We start from the raw sequence: 26,947 nt of genomic DNA on the forward strand, positions 1-26,947 counted from the left end.
GGGGAAGCCCCAGCCCAGAGCCCGCGGGCAGCCAAGGGGCCCGCAGAGGCCGCCGCCGGCGCCGCCTCGGTCACCCTCCGGCCTCAGGTGAGGACCCCGGGCCGCGAGAGGCGGGAGGGCGCGGAGCCTGGGAGGTTTCCATGGAAACGGAGAGGGGGCGGGGCGGGGGCCGCGGCTGGGAGGCTCGGGAGCCCCGGGGCGAGCGCCCTCGGAGGCCGACACCTCGAATGCCGGCTCTGGCAAGGAGGCCCTGGAGGTCATCGGGCCCGGGCCGGGGCGCGAGGATGGATCGGGGGGCCCGGAGGCGGAAGGGGCCCCGGGGCGTGGTGGGGAGGAGAGGGTGGGCGCGGCCCGGGCGTCAGCGCGACTCTCCCGCAGGTGCGGCTGCAGCATGGCGGCCCCGGAGGCCCGGCCCGGCCTGTGGCTGCCGCTGCTGCTGCTCCTGGGCCCCGGCCGCGTGCCTGGCGCCGCCGGCGAGACCCACTATCAGCCCGGAGACCCCGTCATGCTCTATGTCAACAAGGTGGGGCCTTACCACAACCCCCAGGAGACCTACCACTACTACCAGCTGCCGGTCTGCTCCCCCGAAAAGATCCGGCACAAGAGCCTCAGCCTGGGCGAGGTGTTGGACGGGGACCGGATGGCCGAGTCCATGTATCAGATCCGCTTCCGAGAGAACGTAGAAAAGCGCACTCTCTGCCAGATACAGTTAACTTTCGCCCAGGTCAGCATGTGCGCGGGGACCGCCGCTCTCCCCTCTTAGAGTCATGCCTTACCCTGTCCTAGCATGTTCTGATCTTCAAAGTGTTCTTCCTGGTCTTTCCTTCTTAGCCTGTGGCTGGGTTTGGGGTTTTTTCTTTTTTTTTGTAAGGTTTTATCCTTCATCCTCAAGTAGATTGTTTTATCCAGTAAATCTCCTTTAATGGGTAGCATTTACATAGCACTTTAATGTTTACAAAGGGCTTCCGGATCCCTCATTTTATCCTTGTATCAACTTTATGAGGTAGGTGCTATAATCTAGGTCTAACAGGTGGTAAAACTGAAGCTGATAATAGTCATGTGAGTTGAAGGTCACATAGCTAGATTGAGATTAGATTTGAATTTGGTTTCTCCTGACTCCTCACTCAATCCACTCTGCAGCCTTACTATCAGATAGTTCTTTTTTCCGTATTCTCTTTAGCAAATCCTGCAGGATTTAGACCGTGTGGAAACATGGGATCCTCATCTTTTTAATTCTCTTCCTTCCCTGACTTTAATGCTATAAAGTAATTTTCACACACACACACACCCAGGAGGATCCTCAGGAGAGTCATATAATCAAATTCCCCCTCCTGAAGGATCCTGAAAAGATCTTGTCTAATCTTATCTATTTTTCATAGGTTGAACGACTGCGCCAAGCCATTGAGGAATTATACTACTTTGAGTTTGTGGTGGATGACTTGCCAATTCGTGGCTTTGTGGGCTACATGGAAGAGAGTGGTTTCCTTCCACATAGTCACAAGATAGGACTGTGGACTCACCTGGATTTTCACCTTGAGTTCCATGGGGATCGAATTGTCTTTGCCAATGTCTCAGTTCGTGACGTCAAGCCCCATAGCCTGGATGTGGTACGGCCTGAAGAGCCTCTGGCACTCACTCACACTTACAGTGTTCATTGGTCTGAGACTTCAGCAGAACGTCGGGGTGATAGGCATCATGGTGACGATGGTGGCTTCTTCCCTCGAACACTAGAGATCCACTGGCTGTCTATTATCAACTCTATGGTGCTGGTGTTTCTCCTTGTGGGATTTGTAGCTGTCATCCTCATGCGGGTCCTACGTAATGATTTGGCCCGCTACAATTTGGATGAGGAGACAAACTCTGGTAGTTCCAGTGATGACTTTGACCAGGGTGACAATGGCTGGAAGATTATCCATACTGATGTTTTCCGCTTTCCCCCATGTCGTGGTCTGCTCTGCGCTGTGCTTGGTGTGGGTGCCCAGTTCCTGGCCCTTGGCACTGGTGAGGGGAACAGGACCAGTTAATCTCCCTAGGGAATGGTTCTATCAAATCAGCTCAGGAAGACCTAGGAAGTGAGGCAATCTAGGGCTCTTCTCCTAAGTGATGGGGGAGGTGACATGGCCCACCCCTCTCAAGTAGTGGTATTCTCTTGTTAGGAAGTATCTGGTTCTCCTTCATGAAAAGCAAGAGAGCTGCAAAGCATGTTCCATTTATGGGTCTATATAGGTTTGAGACAGAAGTTAGTGGTCTTTGAAGGTATAGGATGAAAATGAGGGAACAGATTCTTCTATTGGAACTCCTTTGTTTGAGTGAGGGAAAGATTGATTCCTGTAGGACTTTGGGGTTTGACAAGGAAGATCTAATGTGGGCTTCACACTGTTACCCTGTAGGCATCATCGTTATGGCACTGATGGGCATGTTCAATGTACACCGCCATGGTGCTATCAACTCGGCAGCCATCCTGCTGTACGCCCTGACCTGCTGCATTGCTGGCTATGTGTCCAGTCACTTCTACCGACAGATCGGAGGCGAGCGCTGGGTCTGGAACATCATCCTCACCACCAGCCTCTTCTCTGGTGAGGACCTCCCTCACCCTGGGGTGGGCTAAGTTGGGCTTCAGAGGAGGGTTGGCTTGAGGCTTAATTGGAGAAAAGTCAAGTTTGTTTCTCATAGTGTCTTCCCCTTTAGATTCCTTCCCAGTGCCTGAATATTGTATGATAGCTGATGAGGAGCCCTCATTATAGTATCCCAATAGACCTACCCTCCCAGGGCAGCAGTCTAAACTGGACTTTTCTAGTCCCTAGTTCAACAAAAATGTTTTGGCAAACTTAACCTTTTCTAGTGAGGTCCAAAGATTGAGATCTCTATGGGAGCACATATTTGGAGCCATACAGAGCATATAGTGGTAAAATAGAAGGTCCATGCCCTCAAAATTCTTATTGTTTGGTCTATTTAGAGTCTAATAATTTAATCTAAATGTATTAATGCTATGTCCCATTCCTTCCACAAGGCTTCACTGTGGATATTGTAATCATGGTGTTCCACTGGATAGAGTCAGAGGCGGGAAGACCTGAGTTCAAATCTTGTGTCACTAATTGTGATCTGAGCAAGTTACAACCCCCCTCAGCTTTGGTTCCTCATCTGTAAAACGAATAACAATAATAGCACTTATGTGCAAGTTCATTTTTTTGTAGGTTTTTGCAAGGCAAATGGGGTTAAGTGGCTTGCCCAAGGCCACACAGCTAGGTAATTATTAAGTGTCTGAGCCCAGATTTGAACCCAGGTACTCCTTACTCCAAGGCCAGTGCTTTATGCACTGTGCCACCTAGCCGCCCCAATAATAGCACTTATCAAGTAGTTATGATAATCAAATGAGATAACTTACATTAGGGACTCTGGAAACTTCAAAAGTATATAAATTATGGGCTCATTTTTATTAACAATAGGTGATGGAGGGCAGCATTAATTTCTCAGTAAATGTAAGCAATACCTTAATTCAAAAGAATAGGAATATTTTAAATTATGAATATGATTGCAGACCTTGGTGAAAAGAGAAAAGCACTTGGTAACATCCAATTCAGGAACATCCTGACATAGGCCCTATTATTGAGAGTTGTCAAGATCAAGAGTAAGGGGAATTGGGTGGGGGGGGTGGGACTAGGTCCCTATAGAAATCTAGGGCTAGTGTGGCAGGTTGGTTCCCCCTCTCCCCCTTCAGGTCCAGTCTAAGTGGGTCTCCCCAAGAATGACTTCCAATGCTGACCTCTACCCTCCCGGGGGCCCCATCCCTGCAGTGCCTTTCTTCCTGACTTGGAGCGTGGTGAACTCTGTGCATTGGGCCAACGGATCGACGCAGGCGCTTCCAGCCACCACCATCCTGCTGCTGCTAACAGTCTGGCTCCTGGTGGGCTTCCCCCTCACTGTAATAGGTGGCATCTTTGGTAAGAACAACGCCACTCCTTTTGATGCGCCCTGTCGGACCAAGAATATCGCCCGAGAGATCCCACCCCAGCCCTGGTACAAGTCTACGGTTGTTCACATGACCATTGGTGGCTTCTTGCCCTTCAGGTATTTTACATTTCCCACCTTCCAGGGTCCTCATTTCCTACAGCCTAGCTCAGTCTCAGAGATAATGACAGAGCCCTTGGTCTGGCTCCGTCCTACGGAGGCCATTTCCATTCGTTCCCCCACTTTCTAGGGAGATGTGTGGCTCGCAGTTACTTCACAAGGTTCGTCCCTGGGAACTCCTCATTTCTGGCCCTATGCCCCCCCCGTGTTGATCCATAGTGGGCTGACTAGGCCCGGGAGGAGCGGGTGGTGGGGTTTGGAGAGAAGGGCCGCGGGAGCCGCTGACGGGGCCTCTCCGCAGTGCCATCTCGGTGGAGCTCTACTACATCTTCGCCACGGTGTGGGGCCGCGAGCAGTACACGCTCTACGGCATCCTCTTCTTCGTCTTCGCCATCCTGCTGAGCGTGGGCGCCTGCATCTCCATCGCCCTCACCTACTTCCAGCTCTCGGGGGAGGACTACCGCTGGTGGTGGCGCTCCGTGCTCAGCGTGGGCTCCACGGGCCTCTTCATCTTCTTGTACTCCGTCTTCTACTACGCGCGGCGCTCCAACATGTCGGGGGCCGTGCAGACGGTGGAGTTCTTCGGCTACTCCTTTCTCACGGCCTACGTCTTCTTCCTCATGTTGGGCACCATCTCCTTCTTCTCCTCGCTGAAGTTCATCCGCTACATCTACGTCAACCTCAAGATGGACTGAAGCCCGAGAAGCAGGCCGGGCCGGACTGTGCGGCGGGAGCCGGCCCCGGGAGGCGGGGTGGGGCGGGGCCCGAGCGGAGCCGGGCGCCTCCCTGCGAGGCCGGGGCTGTAAATACCTATAAATGTCTACATAGCGAAGGGCTTCTATATTAGGAGTTTTTCATTTGCTTTTCGTTGGTTCCTTTTTACAACTGTCACAATAAAGTTTGTTAAGAAACCACGACGCTGCCCGGGGCAGGGGGGAGGGGAGAACGGGCGGGGGCGGGGCGCTGTGGGGCTGCCCCTGCCGCGGCCCTCCGCCTTCCTGAGCAGCGGGCGATGCTCCCGCCGGCCGGCAGGGGGCGTGCCGCTCCATCCCCTCGCCGGAAGTGGGGCCGCGGGAGGCCGCCGCCGCCGCGCGCCGCTTCCGCCGGACGCTGTCAGGGTCTCCACGTGCGGCCCCTCCCCCTTCCGCCGGCCCGGGCCTGCCACCGGCCGCCGCTCTCACCGCTGCCATGGAGGCCAAGGAGCTGGATCGGATCCTCCGGGAGCTGCTGCTGCCGGACACGGAGCGGATCCGCCGGGTACGGGCGGGGCGCCCGGGGCGGGCCGGGCCCGAGGGAGGCGCCGCTCGCGGGGCCCGAGACCCGCCGTGACCTCCCGCCTCTCCCCAGGCCACGGAACAGCTCCAGGCCGCGCTCCGAAACCCCGGCGCCGTCCCCGCCCTGTGCGACCTGCTGACCCACGCGCCGGAGCCGCAGGTGAGGGGCCCCCGCTCGCCCCTCGGGCGTCGCTGCCCCCTCGCCACCATTCGCCCCCACCTTGGGGCCTCCGATCTGGTTCTCCTCACTTAGACTAGCTTTCACACCCTCCTTACAACCGCGCCCCCACATCCCCCCTTCTTCCCGTTTGACCCCTGGGGCTCTTGACGTTGACCTTTACCCTGATGCCTCCATTCTCGGTGGCCCATCCTGCCCCCCATGGGATCTGTGGGCGCTCTCCTCTGCTCGCACCCAAGTTGCCCCCTCCTTCCACACCCCAGATCAGACAGTTTTCAGCTTTGCTCATCAGGAGGCAGCTTAACACGCGGTGGAGGCGATTGGCGGTGGAGAGTCGGAAGAGGTGAGGACCCCTGGCAGGGACCTGGGGGGGGCGTGTGGGCAGCCTTGGGATAGGCTGTCCTGAGCGTGTTGTACTCTGCTGTGTTCTAGTCTGAAATGCCTGGTGCTGAGAGCCATCCAGAACGAGCCCGAGTGAGTATGCTTCTGATCCTTTGTCATGTTACTTGAGCATCCTTTGCCCGACTGCTGTGGAAATTCCGTTTCAGAGGCCTTTGGCATCTGAGTTCAGGTTCCTGATTCCTCGGGAGCCAAGAGACCAACCAGATCCCAGAGAAGAGAGGGTGCTAGATATCACGGCTAATAGAACAAAGGAAAGTGGCTTGGATGTGAGAAAGAGGATGGGATGGTGTTGAAAAAGGCTAAAATATCTGTGGTTCCGTATCAACGGCCTTTTTAATATAAGTTCTGCTCCACACTACGGGACTTTTTTTTTTTTAGATGAGGGTAACACATGACTTCTTCAACCCATAGGCACAATGTGACCCTCAGCCTGGCTCAGTTGTCAGCAACCATCCTGAGGAACGAAGGTCTGGATGCCTGGCCTCAGTTAATGCAGTTGCTCCAGTGTAGCACTAGAAGCTGCCACATCCCTGAAAAGGAGGTATGGTTCACAGAGCCTGGGCGGGCCCAGGATGGCAGAGGGCTGGTCCCTCTGCCAGCTAGGGACAGGAAAGGTTACTATATATATGATAATTTTTCTTCTACTTTCCTTCCCCCTGGACAGATGGGACTCCTCCTCCTGAGTGTTGTGGTGACCTCCAGACCAGAAGCATTCCGCCCACATCATCGAGAGCTGCTCTGTTTATTGAATGAGACTCTGGAGGAATCTGCCTCCCCTGTGCTGCTCTACTACTCCCTGCGAACTCTGACCACCATGGTGCCCTATCTGAGTCCGAATACCTTGGTGAGATGCCTTCTCTTTGTCTTGCACATGTAAAAATTTAAAGCTATCTCACCCATAGAGTCTTCTAGAATCTACTGTCTTTCGGTGAAGTTAAAGAAGTAGGATCATCTGATTTCTTTTTTAGTCTTTTTGAAGGATTTTGAAAGTTTAAAAGGAATAACTAAGACTTTACAAATTCCATGCCCTCTCCATTCTGTCTCTTCTCTATCCCTGGTGGTAGTGGTTCTTCATTCTAGAAGAGGACCAAAAAAATGTTATGCCTAGTGCTTGGGATACAAAAAAGAGACAAAAGACAGTCCCTGTCCTTAAGGAGATTCCAGTCTAATGAGGGAGCTGTGCCTCAGTGGAGCTCAAAAGACAGGAGCTGTCATGTTTCTGAACCGTGGACTTGGATTCCACCCATCTTCCCCTCTTCTCTTCTTTTGCAGCCTCACGTCAGGACTTTAGTGCCCAAGGTCATCCTGAGTTTGCAAGTATTAATCCAAGTAGATGAGGTGAGAGCCAAGAGCACTAGCTGTGCTGGGTAGGGGAGAGGAACCTACAGCTCAGGCCCCTGACTCATCTACACCAAGACCATCTGTCTTTTTCTGTTAGTCAAAGGCCTGTGAGGCCCTGGAAGCCCTGGATGAGTTGCTGGAGTCTGAGTTACCCATTGTCACTCCTTATCTCACTGAGATTCTTACCTTCTGCCTTGAGGTAAGGAAGATGGACAGAGCCTCTTTGGCAACTCTCCCAGTCATACAGTTCTCCTATCTGAATCTCATTTTTCTGCCTAGGTGGCTAAGACCGTCACACTTGGAGATGCAGTCCGAGTTCGGGTTCTCTGCTGTATCTCTTTCCTGGTCAAACTTAAGAGCAAGGTGAGTAGCTTGGCTACTCTGCCTGCCAAACACCCTATGCTGCCTCAGCCACTTTGTTTCATCCCTACCTTTCCAATGGGCTTAGTTGCCTATCTCTAAGATCTTAAATGCAAGGCATTGTTATGTAGTACAGAGATCTATTTGGTCCCAAGCTATTTAGGTACTTTTATTTCTACAAATCAGGTCTTTCCCCCAGATCAAAAAGTTCTCTAGTTTTTTTTTTTTCTAGACTTGTAACCTTGGATTTACAGGACTAGAAGCAATGTATGTTAAGAGGTGAAGAAAGCTAAGAGAAAAGTCTCTAATTTCTACTATCCCATAGGCTCTCCTGAAGCACCGACTCCTAAACACAATATTGCACACCCTCTTTCCCATCATGACTGCTGAGCCTCCTCCAGGCCAGCTGGATCCTGAAGACCAAGATGCTGAAGAGGAAGAACTGGAAGGAGGGCTGGAGGTGGAAACACCCAAGCAGTTTGCTGTTCAGGTAGGTCTTAATAGAAGGTGCAGTGTGAGAAAAAGATAGTTACAGGCAGGGTTTATGGATTCTAAAGAGGTAAGTAGGGAGGGAGCATGAGAATAGTGGGGGGGGGGGGAAGAGAGAACGGGATTGAAACTGAAAACTTCTTTTTTTCAGGTGATTGATGTATTGGCCCTACATCTAGCCCCAGAGAAACTGTTTTCACAGTTGGTGAGTGTTGTTCAGAGGCCTGTCCTCCCTCCCTTCATTTTGGCTTGATCTATTTTTGATAGTGAATTGTACACCAATATTGTAAGATCACAAATTTGGAGCTGGAGGAAGCATTAGGAGTCATCTAGTTCTATCATTATTTTACAGATGAGGAAACTAGAACTTGCAAAGGTTAAGTGCTCACAGTCCCAGGGGGAGTAAATTGCAGAAGTGACTACTACCCTTTTTAGAGGGAGGGTCTGAGGCTCCTATCTGGGGTTGGAAGAGTGGGGAACAGAATGAAATGTTGATTTGAGATGTTGACTTTAATCTATTTCTTTTGTTAGATGCCAATGCTAGAGGAGGTCCTTCACGGAGAAAACCCGTATCAACGAAAAGCAGGACTTTTGGTGCTGGCTGTATTATCTGATGGTGCTGGTGATTATATCAGACAGAGGTATGGAAGGGTAGGAACGGATTCTAAAGAGGGGTCTCAGTGAGACCATGGGGCATGTGGGTTTGAAGGTATTTAGACAAAGGAAAGGAAAGACATGGGGGGCTCCCAGAAAGAGAATAGGATTTTCCTAGAGATTCCTTCCTTTCTCCCAACTTCAATATTATAGAGTCCGTTGCTGGGTTCCTCTATCTCAGACTCTTTCTTGTCCCTGCTGCTATCTTCCCAGACTGCTGACCCCACTGTTGCAGATTGTGTGCAAGGGCTTATCTGATCCTTTCCAGGTAGTGCGCAATGCTGCACTATTTGCCATGGGCCAGTTTTCAGACAACCTACAGGTCAGTAAGGTGGAATCTGGCATGTGCTCCCTCTAAGTTCTGCCCACATTAGATCTGTTCAACTCTCTGACATGTCCTTCCTTGGGTCCCCCATTCCCATCCTTGGCCTCTATTCCCTATCCTACATTGTGTCTACCTCTTCATTCAAGCTTCATCGTCACCTATTTTTCTCTTCTTGTCCCTTCCTGTAGCCTAATATCAGCAGCTACTCTGGTGAAGTGATGCCCCTGCTTCTGTCATACTTACAGTCTGTGCCACCTGGACATACACGACACCTCGCCAAGGCCTGTTATGCCCTGGAGAATTTTGTGGAGAACTTGGGTATGAGGTGGGGGGAACCTGGCAATGACTACAGAGTGGTGTACTCATTATTTTAAGGTGGATAGTATAGAAATGGTAGTTTTAACTGAAATAGCATTAAATGGAGCAAGCAGCGCATCTTGTTCTTTTTAGACACTGCTTCGTCCTGGGGCAGACATTGTCATGATTTATTTGACTGTTCCTCACTTGATAAGAAGTGGATTTAAAATAGGTCTAGAGAAGAGAGCTGAATCAAGGGGCCTTAGACTAGCCATTCAACATGGTACACTTATTTAGTGTAATTTGACATGGTGTAGCCAAAGGACTAAGACTTTATCTTCCATCGATGATTACTACCTTTAAACTTCAGTTTTCCTCATGTATGAGAGTCTCCTATATAATGGGCTCCCTTCTAGCTCTGTAATTCTGTTATCTTTATAGGACAAGAGGTAGAACCATACCTCCAAGAGTTAATGGAGCGGATGCTACAGCCCCTTAGAGAACCTACCAGCCCCCGAGCCAAGGAGTTGGCTGTGAGCGCGTTGGGGGCCATCGGTGAGGTGGGGCGATAGGGCTGCCTAGGCTGGGGTGGAAGGGCTCTATTTTGACTTACTGGTAAAAGTATTATGCAAGCCTCCCCAAAGAATGTATTTGTAGGGGGGGTCTTTCTCTTTTTCTAGTCCTGCTAACTTATCATTCCTACAGCCAGTGCGGCCCAAAGCTCCCTGATACCTTACTTCCCCACCATTATGGAGCATCTCCGGGAATTCCTGATGACTGGGCGTGAGGATCTTCGATCTGTGCAAATACAGAGTCTGGGTGAGCATTCCTTCACATCTCAGCTTCTTCAGGACATCCCTTCCTAGTCCTCTCCCCACTTTACTATTCCCAGTTGCACCTCACAGATTTCCTGCTAAGTTGACAGGAGTTACCTGGAGCTGTTTTGGGAACTTTGTCTCAGTCCTGCTAGGTTCTTATAGATCTTAATTTTGCCCCTCCAGATTTGTTTCATCTAATCTTATCTCCCTTCCCTCATCCAGCCTATTTTCCTAAATGTCCCTCTTCCCTAGAGTTACTTTAGCTTATCTAGCTTTGAGTGCTATACTTCATTTCTATCCTTGACCTTTCTCAGAAACTCTCGGAGTTTTGGCTCGAGCAGTGGGGGAACCCATGAAGCCTCTGGCTGAGGAGTGTTGCAATCTGGGACTGCGCCTCTGTGAACAAATGGATGACCCTGATCTGCGTAGATGCACGTGAGGGATCTCACCTCCGCCCAGATTCTTATACCTGATTCATTTATGATCTCTTAGCCATATCCTTTAATGCTGAACCTCCTGTCCTACTTGTCTCTTTTCTAGTAGGGCTTTGCTTTACCTCTTTCTGTTTTGTCTGCTTCCCCCTAAAAGGTATAGTCTGTTTGCAGCACTGTCAGGGCTGATGGGTGAGGGACTGGCTCCACATCTACCAAAAATCACCACATTTATGATGTCATCACTACGCTCTACTGAGGGCATCGTGGTAAGAATGGGACTGGGAACAATGAAGAAGAATGTGCTAAGGGTGTGACAGGTGGGAAGATGAAGCAGGATCCTGCTAACACTGATTCTTTCAGCCCCTCTATGACACAAGCACTTCCTTCCTGCTTTTTGATGAGAGTGAAGGAGAGGATGAGGAGGAGGAGCTGATGGATGAAGATACTGAGGAAGAGGAGGAGGACTCTGATATCTCAGGGTATGAAACCAAGGGGGATGAGGCAAGGGTAGTTGGTGGAACAGAGGGTCAGCCATGCTCTGGGACTGAAGAGGAAGTCATTTACCGGCAACTGTGGTGGCCTTCATAGTTGCTCCTTTGTCATCTTTTATGTTCTGTTCATGCCAGCCGCCTCTTTCCTCTCTGTAGCTGGTGTAGATCTTCACCAGCTGTAAATGTTCTTTTTCTCCTAAAATTGCCTTTTGTTATGTTTTTTGTGCATACTATATCTCAGGTAGAAGTGAAATTACTTTGAAAAAGAGACTGTTTTGTGGTTCTGTAGCATCAGGACATGGAACCTAGTAGCCACTAAAGTCTAACAGTTCAATCAGCATTTATTCCTTATTGGTTTACTTTAGTCCAGTTGCTATCTCTGTTAGGCACTGGAGATTCAATAGGAAAAAATTAGCCTTTTTCTCTAGGAGCTTAGATTCTGTTGAGAGAAATGGATGAGGGGGCGGCTAGGTGGCGCAGTGGATAGAGCACTGGACCTGGAGTCACGAGTACCTGAGTTCAAATCCGGCCTCAGACACTTAATAATTGCCTAGCTGTGTGGCCTTGGGCAAGCCAGTTAATCCCATTGCCTTGCAAAAAAAAAAAAAAAGAACAAACCTAACAAACAGAGAGAGAAATGGGTGAGCAAGTTTGAGGACGTTGAAAGCATGGCCCTCTATTGGGATCAAGAAAGACTCCCATAGGATAGGATGGTGTCCTTAATCTGAGTTAGGAAGGAAGCTTGGGATTCTTAGAGGTGGGAAGCACACCAGCTTTCCAGGAATGAAGGATAGCCTACACCAAGATAATGAATTGGGAGAAAGGGAATGTTAACTTGAAACAGCAAGTACATAAGCTTGATGTGATCATGGAGTGTGTGAAGGAGAGAGGCTTGACCTGAGCCTAGAAAAGGAATACTGGTACTGGAACTGGATTTTAAAGAATTCAAAGTACTAAACTGAGGAGTTTTTACTCTGGAGATAATAGGGGAGCAGCTAGATGCCACAGTGGATAGAGCACTGGCCTTGGAATCAGGAGGACAGGAGTTGGAATTGAGCCTCAGACACTTAATAGTTACTAAATGTATGACATTGGGCAAGTCACTTAACTGATTGCCTGGTTTCTAGGGCCATCTCCAGGCATCCTGATTCATGCCTGTCCTCTGGACCCCAGATGACTCTGGAGGAGAAAGTGAGGTTGATGACTTAGCACAGTATCTCCCTCACTCATATCCAACTCATGTGTTTGTCATGGCATCACTTCCCTCGTGTCATAGTCTTCAAGAATAAAAGACAAAGGGCGGTTATGTGGCGCAGTGGACTGGCCTTGGAGTCAGGAGTACCTGGGTTCAAATCCGACCTCAGACACTTAATAATTACCTAGCCGTGTGACCTTGGGCAAACCACTTAAACCCATTGCCTTGGGGGGAAAAAAAGAATGAAGGACAAAACATTATAGGGAACCATTAAGTTTTCATACTGCAGAGAGACATGGTCAGATTTCTGTTGTAGGAAGATTATTTTAGCAACTGGTAGGAGGATGGGTTAGAGGGTAAGTCTTGAAGCAGGGAAACTGACTAGAAGGCTGCAGCAGTTGTCCTAGGGAGACCAGTTTGGTGAACATTAACGTCAATGGAAAGAATGAGGTAGATTAAAGAAATAGAATAGAGATGGTGTTGTCAGATTTGGTGTTTGATTGGTTATGGGAAGGAGAAGGAAGAGTTAAGGTTATGTAGACTTGAAGGATATTGGTGACCTCAGGAGAAATAAGAAGATTGAGGGGGTGAGGGCAAGTTCTGTTTTGAATTGTTGAGTTTGAAAAGCCAGTGGAACCTTCAGATGCAGATATCCAAAGATAGTGGTGATGTGAAGCCTAAGCTCAGGAGAAGAATTAGGAGCTAGAGAAAGTAAACTGGGAAGTCATCTTCATGAATGGGATTGTAGGTAAAAGATGAGTGGATAGAAGACTAGCCCTGGACTCAGAAGGACCTGAGTTCAAATCTAGTCTCAGACACTTCAATACTTAGTTGGGTGACCTTGGGCAAGTCACTTAAACCCATTGTCTTGCAAAAGTTTAAAAAAAATGAATGGACAGACATTTGTTAAATGATCACAACATGCAGAGTCCTGTGCTAAGTCCTAGGGATTCAAATAGAAAAGTAGAGATAGTACTTGCTTTCACTCCTGCTCATATTCTGATGGTGGAGATAGCACGCCTAGGAAACTTCAATTGTCAGTCAGATGCAAAGGTCCCATAGTCCTGAGATTGAAAATGTATTTAGGCATGGCAAATGAAGTGGTATTATATTTTTACAGCACCTTCATTTTTTAATATATCTCTACCCAGCAAGCTATCCTTTGAATGATTTATTTGACTGCTCATTTGTTATGAGAGAGGGCTCTGTTGAACTGAGGGACATCCTGTGACTTGGGTTTCCACTCCCAAGGGCCTGTGATGATGGAGAATAGTGGAGTTCTCTCTCAAATTCCAGGGAAGACAGGTGATCAGGTGGATCAATTGGGTGGTTGTCTTCCCAGGGGTGTGACTGAACTAATAAAACTGAATTCTTTGCCTGATCCCAAAGTAGAGGGGGATAGAGGGGGCTCCTGGTTGAAACGTGGTGTTTTAAAACCTTTGTCTTGGAGTTTGACTCTCAGTGATGGAGAACTGAAGCATTGTTGCTTTTCTCATATAGTTTCAGTAAAGCAGAACAGAATAGATCACTACTTACACATGATGATAAACTTAAAGACTTTCAAATTTAGTTCCTGATTATGCTTTTGCTGCTGGTGGTGGTGGTGGTTGTCTAGTGTTTTTAAATACATGATATTTATTGTCTTTTGACTTTATATTAGTTATTTTTCATTCTCCACTTCTATCCTTGTGATAAAAACAAGCAAAAACATCAGTTAGACTTGCTTTTAAAATATGTATATAGGGCAGCTAGGTGGCGCAGTGGATAAAGCAATGGCACTGGAGTCAGGAGGACCTGGGTTCAAATCCAGATTCAGGACTTAATAATTACCTAGCTGTGTGGCAAGTCATTTAACCCCACTGTCTTGAAAAAGAAAAAAAACTAAAAAAAAGTATATAATAAATTCCATGTTACTTTTAAAACTGTTCATTTTTTCCATGCTTCCTTCTCAACTTTCTTTGTTCATTAATGTTTAAAAAAACTATTAATGGCCTCTCTTTTTGGCATTACTGTTGTTAATTTCTTCTTTTCTTCATTAAAGACAAGAAAAAAGCCCAGCATATTGTAACAAATATGCATAACCAAACAAAATGAATCCTTCAGTGACCAGTTTCAGAAACATGGAGTGCATCACTACTGTCAGGAAATGAATATCATACTTTATCATAGGTCCTCTGGAAACAGCAATGGGTCCCTACATGGAGAGTTCTTGAATCTTTCATTTGTTGTTGTTTTTTTTCCAATGTTGCTGTTTTTATGTGACACTCAGTCTCCTGGTTATACTCAACATTTTCATTCAGTAATATTCCCATTGTTTTGTTTTGTTTTGTTTTGTTTTTGCAAGGCAGTGGGGTTAAGTGACTTGCCCAAGGTTGTTTAAGTGTTGAGGCTGGATTTGAACTCAGGTCCTCCTGACTCCAGGGTCGGTGCTCTATCTACTGCACCACCTAGCTGCCCCCTATTACTAATAGTATCGAGGACTACTAGGCAAATTTAAGACTTCCCTATTAGATTCTAGTTCTTTTTTCCCCTTTTTATCTTCCCATTAAGATCTGGAAGTTTTTTTTACTTATGACTATCCTCTCCCTTAAACTTACCCTTCTGAAGTCTACTTGTTTTTCTGTTGTATTTGGTGTATTTGTAAACCAAACTGTATGTACAGATTTAACCCTTTGATCACTTTGAATGAGTAAGGTTCATCTGGTACCAGTATTCCTCTATCTCTTTCTCCATATTTTCATAATCTAATGAACCCCAATTATTAGAAATGGCTACTTCTACCTCCCTTTTCTTCCTTTCTACATTAGTATATTCTTTTTTCTCCACAATCATAAAAGCACCAGAACCAAACCAGTCCAGCCAACTCCACTCCAGGTCCTCTTTTTCTCATTTAACTGTGTTTGAAGACATCTGTCTGATCTTCTACCTTTTAGAATGTTGACACTATATCATCTTAAATACACTTTTCAGTTTCTTATGGAAATTTACATGTTTCTCTTAGCCCTTGTATTTCACAGTCCCTGTTCATCTCTAGTATTTTCTTCAGATATGCTTGAAAGTTTTCTGTTCTTTTAAAGGTTCATTTCTTCCTGTATAGGAGAATCCTCAGCTTTGCAGGATAAGTTGTCCTTAGTTGTAAGTCAATATATTTTGCCTTTTGGAATATTATATTCCAAGCTGTCCTTTTGTTTATAGTAAAAGCTACCTGCTATTAGTGATTCTGATTGTGGTTGCCTGAAAACAGTTCATTCCTTCAGTGTGGCCCTGATCTTCCTAGGACTTTTCAGATTCCTTTCAGGAAATAATCAATGGATTTGTCTTTTCTTCACATTGTCCTCTGGTTCTGAGAGTTCTTGGCAGTTTTTATTGGTGATTTCTTGAAATAAAGTATTCAGAATTTTTTTTTTAAATCACAGTTTTCAGGGAACCTAATGATTTCTTTTTTCAATTATTTTTTGTTTGTTTTTTTGTGGCATAATGGGGTTAGGTGACCTGCCCAGGGTCACACAGGATCAAGTATCTGAGGTCAAATTTGAACTCAGATCCTCTTGACTCCAGGGCCAGTGCTCTATCCACTGCACCACTTAGCTGGCCCTAGCCCAGTTGATTCTTCAGTGTTATCTCCTTGAACTGTTTTCCAGATCAGTTGTTTTTGATAATTCAGCATTTTGATGTTCTGGGTTTTGAGTTTTTTCCAACCTTTTGATTTTGTTCTGAACAAATTTTGATTTTGTTCTTAACAGCCATTGGTGGTAAATGGAGGGCTATGGTTTTATAGCAATGGGTAGAATCAGTATAGCCTGTAAACAGGGCAAACATCTAAAGCAGGAATACCGTCTTCTTGGGTCCTTTGCAAAAGGGAAAAAAGGAAAATAGAAGTAACTATTTCTAATAACTGGGGTTTGGTTGTCTGGTTTTAAGGGAGTCCTTTTCTTGAGTAAAGTTTACCCCTCCCTTTTAAACTGTATTCTTGTTTTTTCTTTCCTCTAGGGCTTTTTTTTTTTTTTAAAAAAAACTATTGCTTCATTTCTTCTGGGTATTTATGTAGCCCTTGTGGAAAATCTATTTTTTCCTTTGAATCTCTTCTTGTAGACTTTGATTATAGTTACTTTTCTCCCACCAGGCAGAATTTGGGACCATCTCTAGGGAATTTTTTTTTCTTTTTTTTTTTGGTACCAGTTGGTGGCTTTGGTTTATTTACCTCTCCACTTTTAGTTTTGGTATTTGGGCTTTGTACCAAGGCTAAGTTATCCTAGTGTCTGTTTTCCCCATGCCTTTCTCCTTGTTTTTATACTTCCAGTCAGATTCATGCAGGCTATATTTTTCTCTGGTCCAGCTAGGTTGCCTGTACTGACACTAGGTTGATAAATAACCCCAATTCCTATTACACATGGGCTTCTGGCTTTTTGTAAAGTTCTGGGTCAGAAGAAGTCATTTGCTATGGTTTCTCATTGGATTTGCTTTATTTAATCTGCTGGCAATATCAGAGTAGGTATTAGATAACTGGGCAGTTCACCTGGCCACTCTATGTTAGGAAAGACTTTTCAGTGTTGTGGTGGTGATACTGGGCAGAGTAGATGGTAGCTTTCATCCAGTCCTGGATCAAGGAGACTTCTGAACCCTCTAGCCCCCCATAATAGGCATTGTTAGATGCCTAAGTAGGGCAATGGTATGTGGAGGTGGAGGTGCATGTGGGAGTGGGACATAGTCTGGAACCCCCTCCTGGTTAATCAGTATAGGGTTATAGGCATTGATGGAGAAACAAGGAATTGGGAACCTGGGTGTTCATGGAGGAACCTACCTGCTGGATGTTGGTGGTGAATGAAGGGCTATGGCTTTATGGCAATGGGCAGAATCAGTATCGCCTATAAGAAGGGCAAACAGGCTAGGACAAGGAGGCCTCTAGAGGAATACTGTCTTCCTGGATTTGTTGTGAGTATCCAGAGAGAGAAGTAGATGATGAGACAAACTAATTAGGATTTGTGGAGGGAGACTTGAAGTAATGCAGGCTGCACTAGGACATGGGGTGAAGCAACATCAACCCTAGGGTATAGGTACATGGAGACTAGAGGTTCCAAACCCTGTCTTGACCAGGACTGGAGCTGGGCAGACTCATCACAATCTGGAGCTTCTCTCCTTTCTCTGTTACGCCACTTAATTCATGTTCATTCAATCTAATTGAATTTCTCTTTACCGAATAAGGTATAATGTAGAGAACGCTTTCTTTGATGAAAAGGAAGACACCTGCACTGCCCTGGGAGAAATCTCTGTAAATGCCAGGTAAGCCCTGCATCCTCCTCCTCCGATTTTAACTTCTTGCTCTTGGATGGAGCCCCCTCCCCTCACATTAATATTTCTGTTCCTTAGTGTGGCCTTCCTTCCATACATAGAAAGTGCCTTTGAGGAAGTGTACAAACTGTTGGAGGTGAGGGTCTTGGCCGGGGGTTCTAAGAAGGGCAAAGAGGGGAGGAAAGTCTGCCTTTGAGTCCAGCAGCCAGTTGTGACTTGGGCTGTCCCTCTCCTTCCTCCCCACCAGTGTCCCCACATAAATGTCCGCAAGTCTGCTTATGAAGCCTTGGGCCAGTTTTGCTGTTCTCTGCACAAAGTTTCCCAGTCCTTCCCCTTGGAGCAGCATATCTTTGGTGAGGCGGGAGGCCCAGTTTTGTTTGTGGCCTAGTGCCAAGGGCTGAGGCGGGGGGCCATGGGGACAAGATCCTGAGTGGGATGAGACTTAGGGAACTACCCCAGTCCTCCGAGAGTGTCAGAGCAACGTTGCTTTTCCAGCACTACAGACAGCCCTGGGCCGAGTGATACCATCCTTCTTGCAGGCAGTGAATGTAGAGCGTGAGCGACTGGTTGTCATGTCTGTCCTGGAGGCCCTGAATGGTGTACTCCGGAACTGTGGGCCTGCTGTGCTGCAGCCTCCCAGTCGCCTGGCTGAGCTCTGCAACATCATCAAGGCAGTGTTGCAGAAGAAGGTGAGGGCCCTGGGGGTGGGGGGGGACACAGATTCAGGCTGGGCCTAAGGGGTTTAGAGCAGACCCTGGCTCACCCCTGCCGTTACCAACCCAGGGCTTGTTCTCTAGATAGCCTGCCAGGACCCTGAAGAGGATGAAGAAGATGAGATGGAACAGGTAAGAGGTAGGGCTGAGAAAATGGTATGTGGAGGTGGAGGTGCATGTGGGAGTGGGACATGTTCTGGAACCCCCTCCTGGTTAATCAGTATTTATTGAGAGCCTAAACTTAAAAAACCCTAAAGAGATTAAAAAAAATAATACATATGGTAGGAATATACAAAATTTAGCAACTAGTTAGAGCAAACAATATATAGGAGAAAAATTAATTGTAAAATTGTATAATGGTGATGAAAGTATCAGGGAAGAAAGGAAAGGGATCATTAAGGGGTTTGACTGGTTGGAGAGGATTGGGGTAGGGGGAGATGGAAGGATGATACTAACTGGATGGGTTGACTAGGATTTAGATAACATGGCAATAGATTCTGAGAGGGTGGGGTGGGGGTGGGAGCTTGACAAGGCTGTACTGACATGATTGGCCCCTTGAGTCTGGGAGCATCTAGATCCCAGGAAGGAATCTGGTATATCCAAAGTTGTTTAATGAAGTGGCAATAGGTGAAGAAATGGAGAAGGAGGGTTTGAAGAGTAGTGTGGCATGGGAAGGGAGTGGGCTCTCAGAGGTGGTGTGGTCCCCATCTTGGGATCCAGGAGGGGGACTGAGACAGGAAGGACCCTGTGTGTGGGTGCTCCCCTGACCCTGTCAGCCCACAGGCAGAGTATGACGATATGCTGCTGGAGCATGCAGGGGAAGTCATCCCAGCTTTGGCCACTGCCGCAGGAGGAGAGACCTTCGCCCCCTTCTTTGCTGGCTTCTTACCTCTACTGTTACGCAAGGCAGTGAGTGACTCCCCTCTTAGGCCTTCTCATCCCCCACTGCAGCTTGACCAGGGTGCATCCCCCCTCCTGACTGATCCCCTTCTCCCCCTTGACAGAAGCCAAGCTGCTCGGTGGCAGAGAAGTCATTTGCGGTGGGAACCTTGGCCGAGGCTGTGCAAGGCCTAGGGTCCTCCTCACCCCAGTTTGTGTCCCGGTTGATGCCGGTGTTTCTGAGCTTCGCTCGAGATGCAGACGCTGAGGTGCGGAGCAATGCAGTCTTTGGACTGGGCGTGCTGGTGGAGCATGGAGGTCGCCCTGCCCTCGAGTATCCTGCTTGATGGGGTGGAGGGCATGCAGAGGGAAAGGCTTTTTGTCTAACCATCTTCTTAAAGTTTTGCTGATAAGATTTTTCTAATACACCTTCCCATACAGTAAGGGGAGCCAGTCTTCCATAGTACAGTCCTACCTCTCTCTCCTGAGGAGGAAGGTCTATTTTATCATCATTTTAGATAGGAAAACAGAGTCATTTGCACAAGGTCTAGTGGCAGAGCTCAAACCTTCTGGTTCTTGGTCCAGGGCTCTTTGCATTATATTTTAGCAGCATGAATTGGGATTTGGGGTCTTGGGCCAGGATCTGTGGAGAGAGGCCTGTTCCTTGACTACAGCCTTAGACACTACCAGAAGATTCTGGGGTTCCTGTTATCTCTCATTGACCGGGAACACCATGACCGTGTCCGTGATAATATTTGTGGGGCCCTTGCACGCTTGATGATGGCCAGGTCCACAGAAAAGCCCCAGAATCAGGTAGGTGGAGAAAGGAGTGAATGCTAAGTGTGCAGGGTAGAAGAGAAAGGGGATCCAGATGAGGGCAGCAGAGAAGGAGGAGCTTCTGTACTTAGTTGGCTCTGGTATGTTTAGGTGCTGACCTCACTATTCCATGCCTTACCACTGAAGGAGGATCTGGAAGAATGGATCACCATGGGAAAATTTTTTAATTTTCTCTTTCAGAGCTCCCCTGAGCAGGTACATGGACTTGAAACCCTCATCCCCATACTCCCACCCTTGTCCTTGAGCTCATGGTACATGTAGGGGAGTGAGGGGGCAGGGAAGGAGTTTCTGGGATTACTAAAACTTAACTCTTCCCCCACCTTCCCACCAGATAGTCGATTTGGCTCCAGAGATCCTTAGAATCTGCAGTCTAAGCTTAACTGGCAATAAGGTCCCCCAAGGTGAGCAGAGGGTGGGCTGGGGATTGAGTAGGTGGGAACATGATGAATGAATGATGATGAATCCTGCCCACAAGTCCAGTGACCCTGTCCTCTCCTTATCCACCTCCAGATACCAAGGCTACATTGCTGCTGCTCCTGAATCATTTGGCCAGGCAACACCCAGAAAAATACCGGGCAGCCCTGATCTCCCTGCCCCTTGATAAGGCCCAGGAACTTCAGACTATGCTCAACCCCACCTAAGGCCTGGAAAGTGTGGCCTCCTGGGCTTGGGATCACAAAGGGAAACCTGCCCTTCCCAGGGGGAATTGCTTACTGCCTTGGCTCCATCTGGGGGCCTGCCAAAGATTCCCATCCCGGGACAGTTTGTGGCCTTATGGGAGCCATCCCTGGGGCTGGTTGTTACTGTATTGGACTTTATGGACAAGTGTTTGACTTCAGATTTGAATAAAGTCCATTTATTTTGGATGAGCTGTAGCCCTGGAGCGAGGAACAAGGCAACTTAAGAGGTAGATGAGGGGTTTATCATATAACAGTTAAATCGATTATGTTCAGTCTCAAGAGATGGGCCTCTAGGAGTGCTGGTACCGAGGCCCTGGCCGAATGAGGAGACTGCCGTAGGGCTCTTCTTGCTCAACGTGTAGAGCCTGTTGTGCTGATAGCACTGAAGAGGATGGAAAGTGGATTGTGATCAGGGATGCCCCTGGGCCCAGGCATTCAGCTCCCTCTGCCTCACCACTCCCTCCACATGTCCTTAAGCTCACCCAGTAGCAAGTAGAAGACCCGAGCAGCCACCAGACGTGGGGCAAAGGGAGGAATCAGGTTGTTGAAATCTATTTCTCCTGAAGCCTCTAACTCCGATATAATAGCCCTGCCGGAGACCAAGAAACATGAAGCTTAGTACTGTGCAGCTCTTTGGATCTTCTCTAGGTGCATCTTTGCCTCTCTCCTCCCTGTTCCCATCAGTACCTTTTCACAGCCTCTGGTGAGAGGAGTAGCAGATCTGGGGCCAGCTGCAAGGGGAGTTGAGACACTTCGGGTAGCTCGGGGACTGCAGGCAGTGCAGGTGCTTCCACCTCGGCCTCACCTAAGCCCCTTGGAGGACACAGGTGTCATCTGGGAGGTGGCAGTCATAGTGGCAGCAGGAGAGCCAGTTGCTCTTCCCTCCCTCCCACCAAACTTTCTTCCCTTAATATCCTTGCCCCTTACCACCTCTCTTCAGGAGGAATGAAACTGAGGCGGGACCTCTCTTCCTCAGTAGTCTCCAAGGAGAGTTCTGTTTGGGGAGAGGAAATGGTCTGAGAGGGACTATCCCTTTATGTCATCGTTCCCACTTATATTCTCCCAAGCTTTACCTGATGACAATAGTAGGGGACCACTGGGCTCTTGAGCATCTCGAGGAATCTAAGGGGAAGAGAGAAGAGAAAAAAGATGGATGTTTTCGGGATAATTTGCCAAGCTGGAGTCTGTTTTTGGTGTAGTTAGAGCTCTGCCATGATCCAAAGCCTGAGATAAAGCAGGACTTGTGATGTGTGAAGTTGACCAGACACCTCTATTTCACTGATGGTCTCAGCCTTTCTCCTCTCCTCTATCTGCTCAACTACAGCTTCAGGCTCTGGGGGTTGCCAACGTTGGAGATCCTTTGGGGGAACCTGAGCACAGCGAGTCCAGAATCCTAGTAGCTCTGGGTGTAGCCATCCAACTGGGGACAAAAGAGAGGGGTTGGATAAGAGTTTGTGACCTGGGAGCAGAAGATTTAAGATCCAAGCTGCACCTTGTGGAAGGTAGAGGGTTCTTCCATCCTTCTCTACCTCTCACCGTCCCCCACCACTCTTACTGTAAGAAGGGGTTCTCAGCAGCTCCGTAGGGCTCTTCATCTGACTGGAAGGCTGAACCATTGGCTGGTTGAAGAGAAAGGAAAGCCATGGTTCAGTCTCCTTGGGAAGGACTTTTCCACTCTTGAGTCCCTCTCCTTTGACTCCAAATCTTTCCCTTGTCCCACCCCCTCCCACCCCTGTCTCAGTTGGTGGACTGTCACTACCTCCACTTTAGCATTTGGCCAGGGACTGGAAGCATCCCTGGTGTCCTCTCTCTTGGATCTTCAGTAATTGTCCCCTTTTGTCACTTTAAAACCCTGCTGTCCCATGACTGCTTTCTCTCACTGCCCAACAGCAGTCTTGCCCCATACTCACACAGGCCCGGGTGTGGGCATGGATCTGTAAAACTTGTTTTTGGAATTCCTCTCGAGAAATCTGAGTCTCCTCATCATGCAACCGAAGCCGGCGGCGGGAGGGTGGAGGCTGAGGCAATAGGGACAACTCTGGGAGAATCAGCTGTTTCGGGGAACAGGGTATCTGTTAGCCTTGTCATTTACCTACTAGCTTGGCCATGTTCCCCTTTCAAAGGGTTACAGGAGGCACACAATCAGTGGGAAAGGAGAGGGGGATGTGCCAGGGCTTGGGGATAGGAGGTGGAGTGTAATAATTACCTCAGGACTGCTGGGGACTTGAACAGGAGCCTCCAAGGGACTGGGCATCCGGGGCAGAAGTAGCTCCTTAGCTGGGATCTCTTCTGCCAAGAGCAACATAGTTGTGCTGTCCCAAGGGTGGGCAAAATTTGGGATAGGGATAGAGAAAGCTGGCACTATTCAGTACTTTCAAGCATCTGGGAAGAACTGCCCCAGAGAGCTAAAGTAGTAAAATAGAAGGTTTCTGGGTAATGAAAGGCAATGAAAAGACAGGGAGGGCACTCACCCGGCAGTGGAGGGCCAGCTTCTGGGACTAATAACCCAAGCTCTTCTGGGACTAGTTCCATCTCTGAGAGAGGCTCTGCCACCTCCTGGATCCTGGAAGCAAGGTTTAGACGTGAACCTCCTAGCTTTGAATTGTCACCCACCCCCATTATTATTCACTCAGCTCCTGAAATGAAACCCTGCCTTGGCCCACATACCGTGTCTCAGGTGGGGGGGACAGCCTAGGGATGATTTCTTGCTCAGGGACCCGGGGAATTTCCACTGACTCCATAGCTGCGAAGGAGACAGGAAGTAGAGGGGATGGGATATAATTTCTTCCCATCAGCTACCTCAACAAAACCTCATTAGATGGTTCATAAGTATACCCTTTTCCTCCCTCCTAAAGTTCAGACTATCCTGCTCCAACCCGATCCCTGCCAGAGGGCTGACCATCTGGGACGTGAGGTATTGGGGTTCTGGGAGACTCTGGGGGAGGGTGGATCTTCTCAATTTCTTCAGTCAAAATAGCTTCATCCTCTGCAGCCATCAGCAGGTCCAGGTCCTGATGGGAGATTTCTGGCAAGTCCTGCTCACCCTATGGATAAAGTGCCTGGGAATGAACCCATTCCTTTTCTGGGCAAAATAAGTACATTTGTCTACAAATAGATTGCCCTCCATTTCTAGCCCCCCCCCCAATTCCAGAATCCTGCTCACCTCAATGTGCAACACTTGAATTGACTCTGGCTCCTGAAGGGTGATGGTTTCAGGAAGCAGAACAGTGATGGGAGATTTGTCTTGAGAGAAGGAGATGATATCAAGACCATGCTTCTTGATTTCATGGTTCTAAGTATAGTCCCAGAGTCCTATGTGCCCAAGAAGATGATTCTCATCTAGATGACCCCATGGGAACCAGGAAACTGCTCACCTGACTTCCTGGGTTGAGGGTACCCCAGAAGAGGGATCTCTTTAGGAATCCTCTCAGGAGTTGGGGCTTCCAAGAGATGTCGAACCTTTGGCAAAGCCCAACACGTGATTTAGTCATGAACTTCTTGCTGTTTACCATATGGTAGCTAAGCCCCCCATCTTTTCTCCCAATCCCAACCCTACATACACTACTAAATAACTATTCTCATGTTCAGTTTCTAGTGCACATAGAAAATCACTAGCTAGGTATTGCCTAGGTGGGATGGGGCAAAGTCACAGCACCATTGAACCCCTGAATAGGGGAAGATCTATCTTTGAACAATACCAGTAAGGACTCGGTCCCCCACCCCCAGGCAGCTGAGAAGGCTAGTTTATGGTATTGGTGGGAGTCTCAAATATACCTGTGGGATGCCAAGGGGACTAGGAAGGTTAGGGTCAATGGCCATCACTCCAAAAAAGGGGTCCGGGGCATCTTCCAAGGCTTCCATTGTGGTCAAGGGGTCAGGTAGCAGGAGACCAGGTCTGTGTGAGACGTAGTTTAACAAAGAGGGAAAGAATGGAGCAGGATAAGACCAAAACTCAGGAGAAGGCAGGGATGGAAGAGATAAAAGTAATTAGGGCCAAAAGTTAGGAAAAGTTACACATCCCTGCCCCTGAAATGGTATGAACTAATTTGGAGTTAGGTACTCACACATCTGGTTCTAGCATGTCAATACGAATCTGCTGTTGGGCTCGGTGTAGGCGCTCTAGGATATGCTGGATATCCTCTGTGGGATGGGCAGGGGCACAGAAAGTAAGGAGACAGAGGACAAACTGCCTCACCTTCCCTCAGCCCACCTATCTTCTCCCATGACACCCACCCGCCCACCTGCCCATCCTTCAGCTTCCTCATCTCAGCCAGCCCTGAACCCTCTGAGATGACCTGCTTCCTCATCTGCCTGAATTCACCTTCCTGTCCATCCTCCTTTGCAACCTTACCCACAAGGTACTGGCATTGCCGGAAATAGACACGGATAACACCGAACTGGAGCTGGGCTGAGAGATAAAGGGAGAAGCGGGGTCTAGGGACACCGGGCAGATTTGGTTGGACTTGCACCAGAATATACTGCAGGATCTTCTCACTGTGGGGAAAACAGACTTCTCTAGTGAATCTCTAAATGACTGCCAGTGTCCCCACCTCCAGCCCTCAGCCACTCTCTTTGTCCCAGCATTTTCCCAAACAATAAACCTTATTTTTCCTCCCCCCACCTTGGTCCCCAAGAAGTGACGATTCTTAGTTCTGATCTTAGTTCTAATCACAGTCCCCCTGAATTGCAGGGGCTCTTACCATGTCTCCACTACGTCCACCTTCAGGTACTCCCGTTTCACTAACCTTGTGCCACCTGTTGCTGCCAGCCTAGGAGTAAAGGAGTCATTTACCTTTGATTTCTGAAACTGATACTTTTAATACATTATATATATATATATATATCATAATATATATGTGTGTGTGTGTAAATATACACAGATACATATATAGATAAATAAATAACTCCAGAAGTACAAGCACATGAACCAACCAACCTAGTGGAGAAACCTTGGAAAGGAGAGGTCCTCTAAGAGGGACACTGTAGTGCTGGGGATGGGCTTCCCTTACCAAGGCCCAGATTAACAACAAAAAAAAAAAGGACTCTGGAGTTTGGGTCCGATTCTATCCTTTTACAGATGAAGAAACTTTGATCTAAGAGTTTGTGATTTGCTCAAATCACGCAGAGGCTTAGAGGGAAAGAGCCAGAGCAAGAATCCTGGTCTCTTGACTCTCTGGGCATCCTTTTCCACCCCAACCTCCCCTCTGCCAGCCCCACAGGCCCCCCTTCACCTCCCCCTCACTCACCAGATAGTGGCAAAGCAACCGCGGTGGCGCTGAAGCACGTTGGGGTAATAGAACATCTTCTCATTCCAGGCTTCTGTCCCCCACTTTGCTGAGCCCTTTAAGGGGGCTGCTGTCGCCTAGAACTTAGTAGCAATGAGTTACAAAGGAGGCTCTTTCCACTAACTCAGTAAAGACTTGGCATACAAATAAATGGGTCTATAAACCGAAATATTTTATCAAGGGATAGCTGTGACTAGATGTGGATAACTAGCGAACAGGTGCAGAATCTATATCATATTGACTAAGAGACTAGAGAGGGTCTTCCGAAGGATAGGGGGAAGGTGGCTCCCCACAGCCCTGGAGACGAGTCTGGGGTGGCGGTGTCCCACCCCAGCTCCAGCCGGACAACTCCGAAGCCCCAGGAGGGGAGGTGGGAGTCCTGTGCGTCACCTGTTGCCGGCCAGGCTCAGGAAGGAGGCGGGTCCCTGCGCCCCTGACAATACCTGTCCTCCGCGGCTCCGGGCTTTGGGTGTCCGGGAGCGACCGGTACAGCACGGAGGGATCGCGAAGTGCTCCCCCTGCCTTGCCTGGCCGCTGGGTGAAAGCCGGCCGTCGGGGTGCTCTCCGGTCCCTCCCGCTTGGAGGTGGCCTCCCGGGGACGGCTACTCAGGCCCGGGGTCCAAGAAGCGGAGCTGCTCCTGGAGCATCAGCTCTGAACCTCAGCCTCTGCTCTGCGGTCCTGGACCCGCGGTCCTAGGTACGGAAAAGGCGCCCAATCAGAAGCGCTCCTAGGGAAGCCTGAATCAAGTGGACTGGCCAATCGGCTTCTGTTCTCGCAGTTCTCCTCCCCAACGCCTAGTGACAGAACTGTCGTATCAGTCCTTTGGGAAGAGTCCCGACTGACCAATGAGCGTGCGGAATGACTGTTCCTAGTAGGCTTGGTAACAAATTCATCTCGGCCAATAGGGAAGCGAGTGGCAGTTGGACGTCCTCCGTGG

The 26,947-nt window shown here is 48.5% G+C and overlaps 3 protein-coding genes across 5 annotated transcripts; 2 read left to right on the forward strand and 1 right to left on the reverse strand.

The window, feature by feature from the left end:
* The first annotated feature begins 4 nt into the window (after nucleotides 1–4).
* TM9SF1 (transmembrane 9 superfamily member 1) lies at nucleotides 5–4,980 on the forward strand. Its single transcript, XM_074234809.1, has 6 exons — nucleotides 5–87; nucleotides 379–724; nucleotides 1,380–2,001; nucleotides 2,391–2,576; nucleotides 3,795–4,068; nucleotides 4,370–4,980. The coding sequence occupies exons 2-6, from the start codon at nucleotides 392–394 to the stop codon at nucleotides 4,761–4,763; spliced, it is 1,809 nt and encodes a 602-aa protein (XP_074090910.1). The 5' UTR covers nucleotides 5–87; nucleotides 379–391; the 3' UTR covers nucleotides 4,764–4,980.
* A 183-nt stretch (nucleotides 4,981–5,163) lies between these two features.
* Nucleotides 5,164–20,910, forward strand: IPO4 (importin 4). Its single transcript, XM_074234805.1, has 30 exons — nucleotides 5,164–5,325; nucleotides 5,416–5,502; nucleotides 5,784–5,863; nucleotides 5,953–5,994; nucleotides 6,334–6,463; nucleotides 6,587–6,766; nucleotides 7,195–7,260; nucleotides 7,361–7,462; nucleotides 7,543–7,626; nucleotides 7,949–8,113; nucleotides 8,264–8,317; nucleotides 8,644–8,753; nucleotides 8,980–9,088; nucleotides 9,280–9,409; nucleotides 9,830–9,943; nucleotides 10,094–10,207; nucleotides 10,521–10,641; nucleotides 10,795–10,906; nucleotides 11,001–11,119; nucleotides 17,529–17,606; nucleotides 17,694–17,751; nucleotides 17,863–17,968; nucleotides 18,111–18,304; nucleotides 18,413–18,460; nucleotides 19,112–19,237; nucleotides 19,333–19,541; nucleotides 19,888–20,020; nucleotides 20,135–20,239; nucleotides 20,376–20,445; nucleotides 20,555–20,910. Exons 1-30 carry the CDS (start codon nucleotides 5,257–5,259, stop codon nucleotides 20,683–20,685), a joined length of 3,246 nt encoding a protein of 1,081 aa, XP_074090906.1. The 5' UTR covers nucleotides 5,164–5,256; the 3' UTR covers nucleotides 20,686–20,910.
* On the reverse strand, nucleotides 20,146–26,913 carry REC8 (REC8 meiotic recombination protein). Of its 3 annotated transcripts, XM_074234806.1 has the most exons (20): nucleotides 26,453–26,912; nucleotides 25,971–26,092; nucleotides 25,425–25,493; nucleotides 25,076–25,218; nucleotides 24,789–24,864; nucleotides 24,499–24,619; nucleotides 24,099–24,183; nucleotides 23,888–23,967; nucleotides 23,624–23,768; nucleotides 23,392–23,467; nucleotides 23,196–23,287; nucleotides 22,931–23,013; nucleotides 22,635–22,775; nucleotides 22,280–22,343; nucleotides 21,993–22,144; nucleotides 21,798–21,846; nucleotides 21,652–21,718; nucleotides 21,412–21,537; nucleotides 21,207–21,313; nucleotides 20,147–21,106 (listed from the first exon to the last, which is right to left on the reverse strand). In XM_074234806.1, the coding sequence occupies exons 2-20, from the start codon at nucleotides 26,024–26,026 to the stop codon at nucleotides 21,015–21,017; spliced, it is 1,824 nt and encodes a 607-aa protein (XP_074090907.1). In that variant the 5' UTR covers nucleotides 26,027–26,092; nucleotides 26,453–26,912; the 3' UTR covers nucleotides 20,147–21,014. The 3 variants fall into 3 exon arrangements, with proteins under 3 accessions (XP_074090909.1, XP_074090907.1, XP_074090908.1); XM_074234808.1 differs by having other exon boundaries at nucleotides 20,146–21,106; nucleotides 21,655–21,718; nucleotides 25,971–26,913; XM_074234807.1 differs by having other exon boundaries at nucleotides 22,931–23,010; nucleotides 25,971–26,912.
* Nucleotides 26,914–26,947: the final 34 nt, after the last annotated feature.

Source organism: Macrotis lagotis, chromosome 4 (assembly GCF_037893015.1).
Source record: "Macrotis lagotis isolate mMagLag1 chromosome 4, bilby.v1.9.chrom.fasta, whole genome shotgun sequence".
NCBI classification, from domain to species: domain Eukaryota; kingdom Metazoa; phylum Chordata; class Mammalia; order Peramelemorphia; family Peramelidae; genus Macrotis; species Macrotis lagotis.